This window comes from Triticum urartu, chromosome 3A (assembly GCF_056163025.1).
Source record: "Triticum urartu cultivar PI428250 chromosome 3A, HENAU_Tu73, whole genome shotgun sequence".
Classification (NCBI taxonomy): domain Eukaryota; kingdom Viridiplantae; phylum Streptophyta; class Magnoliopsida; order Poales; family Poaceae; genus Triticum; species Triticum urartu.
This window is the reverse complement of record NC_141875.1, coordinates 501,632,722-501,645,437: the sequence shown is the minus strand read 5'-3', so window position 1 is coordinate 501,645,437 and position 12,716 is coordinate 501,632,722. Positions and strand designations below refer to the sequence as shown.

Here is a 12,716-nt window from a genome sequence, read left to right as displayed (position 1 = left end):
AACTACGATGCCCAGTGGATGTAATATATCTTAAATCCTTTATTGTATAGTGTAGGTTTATTTTTAGTTACCATGCCATAATTTCTTTATTGTATAGAGTAGGTTTGTTCTTAATTCCTACTAGTTACTGCCATCATTCGTTATCTGAAAAAAATCAGATGTGGTTAACCGGACCAAAACATTCGACTCTAACGGGCCAGGTTTTTAGCGGGCCACAATTGGGCCGGCCTGCGTCTTTCTTGGGCCTGAATGATTGGGGCCTTCACACATTGCGCCAGGCCCAAACTTACACCGGCCTATATTTTAGTTGGCCCTTTTGTCGACCCAGCGCTTAGTTTGGCCCAGGTAGCTTTGGGCCATGAACAGGCTGAATATTGCACTAGCCTGTTACGGCCGAGATGAAACCACGGGCCTTTAGCAGGCCAAAATGCATGTTGGGCCTCAATTTTCACTAGTCTTCGACGGGCCTTCAGCAAGCCGAAATGTAGACCGGGCTGTTTTGGGCACAGTTAGCTCACGGGTCGTTATCAGGCCGAAACATATCTCGGGCCTTAGTTGGCCCACTGATATCATGGGCCTTTAAGATGCCAAAAGCTTAGCACGGGCATCAACGGGCCAAATTACGCAACAGGCCTTTAACAGGCCCAAAGTCACATTGGGCTTAATTGTTGCCACCTTTAGCACGGGCCGTAAGTGGGCCCGATGTCCCGTCGGACCATATATGGCCCATGGCCAGCACGTGCCATTCCCAGGCCGAAAGTCACACCGGGCTGAAATGGGCCCATGTCTACATCATGCCTCTAACAGGCTAAAAGTCACTGGGCTGTAGTTGGGCCCAAATATTCGGCGAACAATTAACGGGCCAGATTTGGCTTCGGGCCGCAAATGGTCCAAATATTGGGCGAACAATTAACGGGCGGGATCTGGCTTCGGGCCGTAAATGGGACCAAATATTGGGCGAACAATTAACGGGCCAGATCTGGCTTCGGACCGTAAATGGGTCTTTATTAAGCAGGCCATTATTGGGCTGGCCCACTAGTACCTGATTAAGTTCTACGGGCCTTTGGCTGGGCCGGCCTTTTTAACCTATATGGGCCTTTGTTGGGCCCAGCCACGTGTCGACGTATCATAGGCATGTCTCTTCCAATGGACGGGTGACATCTGGCCCACTGACGAGCTGACAGGTGTTCCCTTCGGCCAATCAGAATTTTACACGTGGAAATTCCCCATTGGTCAGGGCTGTTAACGGGTTATCGGATCCAAAATCCGACCCGATAGCTTAACGGCGTTCCATTACGGTGGATGCCATGTGTCGGCCACCCTTGATGAAAGCACTTCTGTGACGCACGATTTATCGTCATGGAAGTGGACACTTCCGTGATAATAATTTTGGTAATGTCATGGAACACTTCTATGACAACACAGGTATGACTATCTTGTTTCTGTCATAAAATCGTCATGGATCTACATGCATGACAAAAAACGTGACCTACTATGACAAACACGTATCATCACGGAAGTGTATTTTTTTATAGTGTAAGCCACACAATGGACGGTGGCGGCGAGGTCATGTGCAACCTTCCTCCGCGCCTGTAATGTTCTTTCCGCCCTCAGATAAAAAAGATCCACCTCTTTCACTTACACTATCCCTTATTTGATGTTTGCACGTAGGATGTTACATGGCGCTGCACTGACAACGACATGTGTGAGGTTGTCTAGCCTCCTCCACTTCCACGCTGGCTTATGGTGGGTGAAATCCCTATCCGGACAATCGATCCATGATAAGAACGATATGTTCATGCCATTTTCCATGTCAACGCCGCCACCTTCATCCCATTCATGCCCCCGAAGTCAATGATGCGCATTTTCTGTGAGCTCTTCCCAAAATCTTTGTCGTGTTGTCGTTGGGTAACCCCTATTGTTGTTTCTCTCGTCATGTGTAGTGTCCTTTATTTACATTCGGCCATGGACATTGACCAACCCCTCCTGGAGATAATTTCATTAATGTCTTCTGTGAGATCATGTCACTTCATTGTCGTAAATCTTTCATCACACTCCCAAGGGGGGGGGGGTGGTCTACCCTTGCAGTGGAGAATTCGCGCAATCCTTTCGTGCATTCTCGACAAGGAAAAGTCTATTTTGTCTTCAATATCACTTCATCCATTGGAAATGACCACCCTCAAGATGAGTGCTAGATTGCACGGGATTGGTAATGGCGCATCTCCTTGATCTTACTACTGCAATATTTACCCATTGACAGTTTGTTGTTTCCTTGTTGGAGCTCTCATGTGTGTAATTCAGAGTTTGCCTTGGTGTCGTCTCTTGACATAATGTGTTGCCTCAACAACATCCTCTACTTTACTAGGAGTACTTATACGACGATTATGACATAGCCTGTGCTATACGAAACATTAACTAGATTCTGGTTTTGATATTTAGGAGGTTGGTCTTCACTTCGTGTTCTAACTAAAAATACAAAGGTAAACATAGTTCCATATGCACTCACGTGAATAGTAAAATTGAAAAAAAATTACTAGAAAAAAATGAAATTCTAAAAGTTTGGGTTATCAACCTTGGACGATCATCCTACTCACATGTGAAGTTTCGTGAAGGAAAGATACCGTGGCATTCTTAGTGAAGAAAATATAATCGGGGACTTACTATTATTCACCATTGTAGCTGATGAATCGCCGACAGCAGCCACACCCTCAAGCACGTACCCAGCCGGCGTGTCAGTGATTGCGGACCGTGTTCGCCGGAAGCAGAAAGGGGACGACAACCGAAAAGCGGCCAAGATGTTGCCCCCAGCCAGCCGTCAGCGTTGCCCTCAGCATCGTACCCAGTAAACTATAACGAGTACACCCTCCACCGTCGCACGCCGCAGGATGAACCATACGCTCGCCGCGAGCCAAAAAAAACAAGCCGCAACTTGCCTCGTCGTTCCGCCCGGCCGGCCGAGCGTGCTGCGCGTCGTCGCGGCCAGGCCAGTGGCCCTTCCTTCCGCGGTTTCTTCCCGGTTTCCACCACCCGCGGGGAGGCGAGGGGCGGGGGCCGCAAGCGACAGTGTGCACGGGAAATGCCCAATTTCCCAGCCTTCTTTTTTCGCCCGACTCAGCTCCCTATGCTATGCTGCCGCACTGTACCGCCAGTACCGCTTGCTCCTCGCAGTCCAGCTATTTCCCATATGGACCTGGCACCAACCCCTCCCCCGGTCGCGCACACCCGAGGAAGAAAATTGTTTTGAGAAAAGAAGCAAGGGGAAATAGAGGGAGGAAATTATACTAGTACCACCACTAGTGATGCTCTACTGTCCAGCCAGGCAGCCACGGACACCAAGGCAGGCGGGCAGGGACGGGAGGGAGGCGCCAGAAAGAGATGAGCTCGGCGTGCTGCTGAGGTGAGGTGAGCTCAGCTGAGGCGAGACACACAGAGAGGCGAGCGGTGCGCGGTGCTCTGCTGCATTGCATTGGCCGACGGAGGATCGGCTTCCCGCCCGAGGGCCTCGGATCTCGGCCGCGCCGCCCGACGGCCCGAGCTCCGCGGCCGCTGGCTTCTCTGCCGTGCCGTGCGTGATCTGCTGCGCGCGCGCCGCCACTTGCGTGGGCGGGAGGATTCGGATCTCCTCTCCACGTCGCTGTCGGGAGAGAGAGAGAGAGAGAGCAGGCCAGGGTGGGTGGCAGCTTCCTTCCATTGAAGCGGTGGTTCGCTGAGCTGCTTGATTGGGGCGAAGCCGGGCGGGAGATCTGGCCGTCGGCGAGGACCTGCAGATCCCCTGCCTGCCACTGCCAGCGCGCGCCCACGCCTCGCTGCTGTGGAGGTGCCTGCGGAGGGCGGCGGTGGTGGTGGGGATGGGCGGCTACGCGGATCCCTTCATGCCTCCGCAGCCGGCCTCGTCGTCGTCTTACGCCGTGCCGCAGGGCGGGCATGGGCAGCCGCAGCCGCAGCCCGCGCCGCGCCCGCCGGGCTGTCCCTACTCCTCCTCCGCCTCGGCCCCGCCGGTTTCCACGTCCTACCATTCTTTGCCCCCCGCGGCGTCCCCTCCGCCGGTAAGTAGCCCCCCTCCGGCCTCCCCGCCACCCGAGCCATTGCCGTCACCTCCTCCAGCATTGCCGTCCTCGCCGCCACCGCCGGCATTGTCGCCTCCGCCGCCCGACGCGCCCCCTCCGTCGCTTCCACCGCCGTCCCCATCGCCCTCGCCGCCTCCCGCCGAGGTTCAGGCGCCACCGCCACCGATGGCGGCCGACCAGCCACGCGTACAGCCCCGCGTGTACCCGTCGCCGCCGCCCCCGTCCCTCCCCCCGCCGCCGCCAGTAGTCCTCTCGCCACCAGCCCCGCCTCCATCCCACCCACCATCGCCATCGCCTACTCCAGCTCCAGCTCCAGCACCCACGCCGGTTGCAGTCTTTTCGCCTCCCCCGCCAAGAATTGCATCTCCCCCGCCGCCGCCGCGCCATCATTTTAAGCCACATTATGCGCCGCCACGCTCGCCTGGGAGGCCACACTCAAACTCGACCCGCTCAAATGGCAGCGGCAAGAACATCGAAATATCGAGGGAAACTGCCACCACCATTGTAGCAATTGCCGGTCTTGCAATGCTCAGCTTCATCGGTGCCACCATTTGGCTTGTCAAGAAGAAGCGACGGCGGGCAGAGCCTCCCTCAGCACTGCCGACACAGCAGCAACCAGCTCCCCCGCCGCCACCACCCAATTACATCCCCTCATCTGCAGGATCCTCACTAGCATCAGGTACTAGAAAACATAAGCGCCCGAGTGTTAAATGTATCTCTATATCTGCAGTTTCTAAATTTAGCCAGTCCTAGACGATGCTCATTACAGTATTTGTGTTGGCCAGATGGGTTCTACTTACGATCACCGGGCTATCCCTTCATGAGGTCCAGTACCGGGAGCCATGGGTTCCCCTACTCGCCGGCAGACTCCGGGATAGGGTACTCGAGGATGCTGTTCACGCCGGAGAATTTGGCAGGAATCTCAAATGACTTTTCGGATGAGAACCTCTTGGGAGAAGGTGGATTTGGGTGTGTGTACAAGGGCATCTTGCCAGATGGTCGCCCTGTGGCTATCAAGAAGCTCAAGATTGGGAATGGGCAGGGAGAGCGTGAGTTCAGGGCCGAAGTTGATACTATCAGCAGAGTACATCATAGACATTTGGTTTCACTAGTAGGCTATTGCGTATCAGAGGGCCAGCGGATGCTTGTATATGATTTTGTTCCCAATAACACGCTTTATTACCATCTCCATGGTGAGAACTCCCTGTCAATCATAGTGGTTCTTTTATTTGCATCAATTTTAGCTTTAGTGAGGCAGCTAGATTGCTCATATGTTGCCTGGTCATTAACCATGCTCATGGAATTTCAGTAAATGAAGTACCACTAGATTGGCGTACGAGGGTCAAGATTGCGGCCGGAGCAGCTCGTGGAATTGCTTACCTGCACGAAGATTGTAATATTTTGTGACTAAATTGTCTCTTCACATTAATCCCCTGAACTAGTGTGGTGTACTAAGCATTGCTCTGTTTGTATTCATCAGGTCATCCACGGATTATTCATAGAGATATTAAATCATCTAATATTTTATTGGATAACAACTTCGAAGCTCAGGTATGCTTTTACTTGGTGTATTAGTTCCAGCTTCCACTTGTTTCTATGCGATTTTTCAGTTGTATTTATTTTCTAAAAAAAATGCTATGTACCTCCAACCAATCTCCAGGTTTCTGATTTTGGACTTGCAAGGTTAGCTGCCGACTCCAACACGCATGTCACGACACGTGTCATGGGAACATTTGGGTGAGTAATGGTCCAAAGACAGCCATTGCAATCTTCAGTCAATTTTTTCCGATAATCTGTGATCTATATATAGTTTCCAGTATAAATGTAGTATGTCCTCTGCAGGTATTTGGCTCCAGAGTATGCATTGTCCGGGAAGTTGACAGCAAAGTCTGATCTATATTCTTTTGGAGTTGTTCTTTTGGAACTTATTACCGGAAGAAAACCTGTTGATTCTTCTCAGCCGCTTGGAGATGAGAGTCTTGTCGAATGGGTGAGTTTCTTAAAATATTCTGTACTTGTTGCATGCTCCTCGCTTTAGGTCATAAACTATGCTCTTTTTTCACGTTCGTAAAATATTTATTTGATTGATATAAGTAACATCTTTTTTCACTTTTAATTAATAATTGACCTATCGTATTATCTGGCTATGTTACTTTTTTTTTGAAAGGAGGCAAAAGACTTGCCTCATTCATTAATTAAGAGGGGAAATTTTAGTTGAAGTTTGGTTATGTTACTTAGATGCTTCAAGATTTGGTTGATTTCCTGTCCATAGTAGTACTAGATAATTTTTGTTGATCAATATAGCTGTTGAGGTGATTTCCAAATTCTAGAGCCTGATATCATGCAGCATCTAGCGGTGTCTTCTCTAGATCACCTCTTTCCCTCCAAAGTTGAACCGTTGGGCTCTTTTATTACAAGGTTACAAGGTGGCTGATGCTAGCTGTTGTATTATGTTGGCCCCTTCCATTGGACCCGTTTCCATAGCATGTTGACCGAGAAAGTGATCTGGAGAGAACTAAGTGAGCTGAAAAGTTCCAACTATTGGAGCTCGCTTTTATAGAAAGTGGGCAACCTGATTATTCTTCCAGGGTGGCACGCAGAAAGTGGATACAGTGTTATTTAATGCACTCTTCATGCTGTGGTGAGTCATGAAAGAAGCTAAATGAGAACTTGAGAAAACAGGGACCGATTATCCTAATATATTAGCGAACATAAGCATAAATGGAACTGATGAATGCATCACACAGATGACACCTCATTGCTCTAAATGCATTCCTCTCTGGCTACTGTCTAAATGCATTTCTTCAATTTTCATCATGACTGATAGATGGTGCATAATGTAAACTCAAACTCTGCTCTTGCTGAAATTTTTTCAGGCTCGGCCCTTTCTCTCGCAAGCAATCGAGCATCGAGACTTCGGGGATCTTCCGGACCCGAGGATGGAAAACAAATTCGAAGAAAATGAGATGTATCATATGATAGGGGCTGCGGCTGCATGCATTCGTCATTCTGCGGTGATGAGACCACGGATGGGGCAGGTACTAAATAATAAACCACATTTCATTCATTTTACCTCGTTCCTGATTTTTTTTTAAATGACAGCACAGGACTAAGATGTATGCCCATGTATTTTCCTTTGCTATATCCCAGGTGGTAAGAGCACTGGATAGTTTAGCCGACTCTAACCTAAACAACGGCCTTCAGCCCGGGCGCAGCGAGGTGTTCTTGGAGCCGCGGACCGAGGAGATCAGGCTGTTCCAGCTGAGAGAGTTCGGCAGCCGGGAGTGCAGCGACGAGCTGAGCCAGGCCAGCTGGAGGAGCCGGAGAGACCTGTGATGTGAACAACAGGCGTCGGTCGGCCGGTACAAGACCTTCATTAACATTCTTTTTGGTCATTCTTTACATGTAATTATCTCTTTTACATGATTTTTCCCCCCTTCCCTGACGGAAATCCTTGTCCTCCCCGGAGTAAAGTAAATTTTGCAATTCTTTCAGGAGATGAGTAAATTCCTTCTTTCTTTTCTGTTCTCGGTCAAATGAAAAAAAAGAAAAATACAGAGGCTTCGGCTCCAGGGGTTCCCAGATAAAGTAACTGTATTATGGATGCTTTTTTGATCGGCCAGATTGCTGGGCTTGCGGTGCAAGCTTCAGCAGGGCCTAGGGCTCTAGGCAGTAGAGCTCGGTGGGTTGACTCGGGCCTTGTATTAGCGCTGCAATCATTCGTGCATGTTAACCCTAATGTTTATATCTCCGGGCGTAATCCCGTGGATCTTATGCTCAATCATTCCGCACCCTCCGTTTTGTTTGTCAAAAGGCCGGTGGGAGGCCCCCTCGTCCCGTTGCCACTTGTGGGTACGTAGTGGCGCCGGTGGTTGCCGCGTCCGATGGATCGCTGAGATTTGTGCTCGTGGGTCTCGTTTCCCTGTCTCGCCGATCCGTCGGTCGATAATTAAATTGGCGATAATTTGGACGGGGTGCCCGCCGCATGATGATGGGAAAAGGGAACCGCTGGCGGACGGCAATGTCGCACCAAGAACGAAATAATACTACTACTACGCGCACGGTCTGCACGGATGGAGAGGCAGCCGCAGCGGCAGCGAGCGTTGGCGCTGGACGGACTGTCGGTTGCCAACTCGCCATGCCTTCATTCTACTCCCTCCGTCCGAAAATACTCGTCATTAAAGTGGATAAAAATAAATATATGTAAAACTAAAATACATCTAAATACATCATCTTTTATTCATTTTGACGATAAATATTTCCGAACGGAGGAAGTATATTTTTCCTTCTTCTCCATTTTTTTTGAGAGAACTTTCTTCGTCTCCATTTGTTCTTCGGTCTTGCGTGCGTTGCACTGGCCCAAGTGACACCGGTCTGAAGCCCAGCAAGGCTGCGGGTCTTCTGAAGCTTTGTTTTTTTTTCCTTTGAGAAGGCTAATGATACGTATTAAAACGAAATCACTAGTTTTTATTTTTTGTGCAAATTAAAATGAAATCACTAGATGAGGAGTACCCGGTTCTTAGCATTAGGTGATACTAGCAAAAAGGCCCGTGCGTTGCAACGGGAGAAAAAACATCCTCTCATATCTCTAGTTGGGTTAGTTGGACAAACTGTGCGTGGCCGGTTGGCGGGTTATGAGGTCGGACCCTGCCATCGGCTATTTTATTTTTTGCCAGCTCTCCGGACATGGGCCACCGTGCGTCGTCAGGTGGGCTTTATCCGTTGGGCCAAAACAGATGGTAAGTAACGAAACCAAATAGCGTACGTGAAATTAATTGAAGCGGGATCAAACAAAGTGGAACGAAACCAAGAATATCACCTCTCTTTAATAGTAGGTATAGATATAGATATAGATATAGATGCGGCATTGCATGACGACTTCAATCGAGCTAGATGCATGACGCCACCAAGGACCCTGAACTACTAACCGTCTCTATGAGGTGCACAATGAGTGGGTTTCAGACTTTTTCTTGAAGAACTGAAACATTTTTTAGAACTATCACAAACATTATAAAAACTCTAAACATTTTTTGAAAGACATTTTTTATTTTGTAAATATTTCTATAGAAATGCTAACAAGTTTTTTTAAGTTGAACATTGAATTTTGTGAACACCCTATAAAAGAAAGGAAAAGGAAAAAAAGAAAAAACTGAATGAAGAAAAAAGTAAAAAGAAAATTGGTAAAGTAAACAACAGGCAAAGGTAAATGAAGAAACCTGGACTAGAACCTTCTAGAAAGTTCCAAAACCGGTTTTCCTGAAGAAGCTATGATAGGGCCAACCCTAGCTCGCTCGCTCGCTTTTGCCTATGCGATTGGCCAATAATGCGTTGCAATGAGCGATGCATAGGATTTTCCCTGCTTTTGCTTGATGTGTGGGTTTGGATCTTCTCCCTGGTGCCCCATGTGCATGTCCCAAATCGGCTTTTGATGGTCGGGCTGGACTCTCGGCGCCATGCGGTCGATGTTGGGCATCCCTAAGGGCTCAAATTACTAATTCGATACGTTACTGAGAACCATGTCCCACATATCGGTATGAGATTAGGACTCGTTTAGAATAGCATAGCACATTTAGAAAATGGGCATTGCATATCGCAAGCCCCTAAGTGCTACGCCGGATTGGCTCACGGTGCCAACTATGCTCAACAAATCTCTGAAAACTAGTGCATTGGAGGTTCCACTCCGCATTGTCAACATCAATTGGCTCCATGGCTTGCTGAAGAAGCACCAAATCTATCCAATTTTGCACTGGAAGAGTGCATTGATGGGAGAGAAATGGCGTCGCGTGTTGGGCGGAAGAAGATAGGGTTTCAAAGGTTGTAATGGTATTGGTGGGTAACTAAACACAATGTTGGATGTGTACTAGGGTAAAAGACTACAGAATAATCTGAAATAAGCTTAGAAGACCACAATATTCTCTTAAATAAGCTGCCCAAGGCAACTTATGAGATTATGATAATCTAGGTAAGTGGATTATATAATCTACAAAACAATATGCCTTGTTGGCCACCACCCACATGATGTAAACAAACATGGCCATAGCTTGCCTATTCACCCCTGTGGCATGGTGGATTATATCACCTGGTGAGTTTGATCACACTAATGTGTTATTATGAACCATGTCCCACATGATTGATACGAGACTAGGGATTTGATTGCATATTGCAAACAGGGCATCACAATACACAACAAGTTATGGAGATAATAAATAGGCCTAGAGTCCACCTCTTCCTCCGGCGGCGGCGCCGGAGTCCACCTACCAATTTCCAGCGTTACGTTTAGCAATCTCGACAGACGATTCGCAAGGGCTCACCCCCCGCGAACAAGGCGGCGGTGTTGCATGGCGGATCAGGATGTCCAGGAGGGCGGGGGCGGGAAGAAGGGAGATCATGGCGGATTAGGGTTTGTTGTCGATGAGGGCGTCGTTGGAGGCAAGAGAAGGGAGACTGGGGCAGCCTCTGGTACGACTGCGGATGGAGCCACGGGGTCGAGATGGGAGACACAGATCGGGACGAAGCTGCAGACCAGGAAGAAGTTGACCATGGATGGGATCAGTTTGGTCCGGAACCCGAGCTGGAAGACGCCTTTGAAGGCTTGAAGCTCCATGGTGAGGAAGAGGGAGACCTGGGTCTTTCTGGAGAGGTAGAGGAGTTGATCAAGGATGTTCGTTGGTTGTGCTTGTTCTGGGTCCATACTATGAGGCCGTTTAGCCACGCGGCGTTGCTGAATTCAATGAGGAACGCTTGGGCTTGTGCCCAGGGAGTTACTTTCAACATCAAAGGGCCAAATCTATTCTTTGCCTGGGGGATTGGAAGCATGTCATGGAGGGAGGCCCTTGGCAATTCCGATGAGATCTGGTGGTTATTGTGGAATATGATGGATTCACTAACGTCCCCGAATATGCACTGGATATGTATCCCCTGTGGGTAAGGATCAAAGGTTTACCGGATGGGCTAACAAGAAAGAGGGAGCTAGCGGAGAAAGTTGCTAAGAAGGTGGGAGAGCCGCCGTTTACGATGGTTGTGAATGAGGGGAGGATTAATCCTTCTAGCCACTTAAGGGTCAGGGTGTTTGTGAATGTGCAGAAACCATTGGTGAGGTTTATGAGTATTACTCTCAAAGAGACGAAAAGGTACCCCGTTACTTATGAGAAGCTGCCGGATTTCTGCTTTTTCTGTGGCTGTATGGGGCATGTGGTAGAGGAGTGCGGAGACGGGTTTCACGATCCTTCCGAGTGTGATTGGGGGGACTGGTTGCATTGGAGTAGTGAGCCGGCTATGGCAGGAGGTGGTGTAGGGCGCGGTAGAGGCGGGGCGTCGACAGGTATTGGCGTGGGAGGAGGGAGACGGGCTGGTAGAGGGGGAGGTAGAGGAGTAGGAAACTCAGGAGGAAGGGGTGGTGCAGAAGGTCAGCCGGCTGGGAGAGTAGATGACGCTGGACGGAAGACGGGGGGTGGGGTGCTTGCGGTGTCAGGTGCCCCCAATGTTGGTGATGAAGATCTTCGGACAGTTCGGAAAAGGCTCATAGGGGACGATGGAGTTGTGATGGCGCGAGGTCAACCAGTGCCTAACCTTGCTGGCAAAGTCCCGAACACGGTTTTGTTGTTGGAGAGTGGAAGTGGGTCAGGGATAAATGAGGTGTCTGCCCCGTCGTCTACGCCTGGCAAGATACCAGTTGTGAAAAGAAGAAAGCAAGGTGAGGAGAGGGAGGATGTTGATATTACAATGACGGAAGAGGCGGCCTCCTTCAAGGAGGACCGCCGGGCCCAATGAATGTCCTAAGCTGGAACTACCGGGGAGGGGGGAATACCCGGACAGTTCGTGAGTTAGCGACTATCTATCAGTCGCATTCCCCCAGCATAGTGTTTTTGTGTGAAACAAGATAGAGAGCTGAAAAAATGAAGAAGGTGCGAGGGAGGATTGGTTTGAAGGGTTTTGCAGGAGTTGATAGTAATGGGATGAGCGGTGGTCTTGCGCTTTATTGGCATGAGAGTTACGATGTGGAGATTCTGGACAAAGAAGAGCATTTTATTGATGCACTAGTCCGTGTCCAGGAGGGGGCGGCCCAATGGAGGATCACATGTATATATGGTGAACCACGTGTTGAGAACAGGCACATCATGTGGTCCAAACTCGAGCACTAAAAGTCGTGAATGATCTACCTTGGCTTGTCGTGGGTGATTTCAATGAGGCCATGTGGGGATTTGAGCATTTATCAGCTACGCCACGGGGAGAGTGATGACCCACAAGTATAGGGGATCTATCATAGTCCTTTCGACAAGTAAGAGTGTCGAACCCAACGAGGAGCAGAAGGAAATGATAAACGATTTTCAGCAAGGTATTCTCTGCAAGTACTGAAATAAGTGGTAACAGATAGTTTTGTGATGAGATAATTTGTAACGAGCAGCAAGTAACAAAGGTAAATAAAGTGCAGCAAGGTGGCCCAATCCTTTTTGTCGCAAAGGACAAGCCTGGACAAACTCTTATATAAGGAAAAGCGCTCCTGAGGACACATGGGAATATCGTCAAGCTAGTTTTCATCACGTTCATATGATTCGCGTTCGGTACTTTGATAGTTTGATATGTGGGTGGACCGGTGCTTGGGTGCTGTTCTTACTTGAACAAGCATCCCACTTATAATTAACCTCTATT

General features: G+C 49.1%; 1 protein-coding gene across 1 annotated transcript; it reads left to right on the top strand.

The window, feature by feature from the left end:
- Window positions 1-3,114: 3,114 nt before the first annotated feature.
- On the top strand, window positions 3,115-7,590 carry LOC125544659 (proline-rich receptor-like protein kinase PERK8). The gene is made up of 8 exons (XM_048708404.2): window positions 3,115-4,746; window positions 4,853-5,260; window positions 5,377-5,460; window positions 5,548-5,618; window positions 5,728-5,804; window positions 5,910-6,057; window positions 6,944-7,105; window positions 7,218-7,590. Exons 1-8 carry the CDS (start codon window positions 3,849-3,851, stop codon window positions 7,401-7,403), a joined length of 2,034 nt encoding a protein of 677 aa, XP_048564361.2. The 5' UTR covers window positions 3,115-3,848; the 3' UTR covers window positions 7,404-7,590.
- The last annotated feature ends 5,126 nt before the right edge of the window (window positions 7,591-12,716 follow it).

What these genes read in the sequence shown, in the direction of transcription:
- LOC125544659 (XM_048708404.2), top strand. Translation starts at nt 3,849, where the DNA reads ATGGGCGGCTACGCGGATCCCTTCATGCCTCCGCAGCCGGCCTCGTCG. An exon ending in ATGAGAGTCTTGTCGAATGG is followed by an intron (nt 6,058 to 6,943) that starts GTGAGTTTCTTA and finishes AAATTTTTTCAG; the next exon opens with GCTCGGCCCTTTCTCTCGCA. An exon ending in TGAGACCACGGATGGGGCAG is followed by an intron (nt 7,106 to 7,217) that starts GTACTAAATAAT and finishes GCTATATCCCAG; the next exon opens with GTGGTAAGAGCACTGGATAG.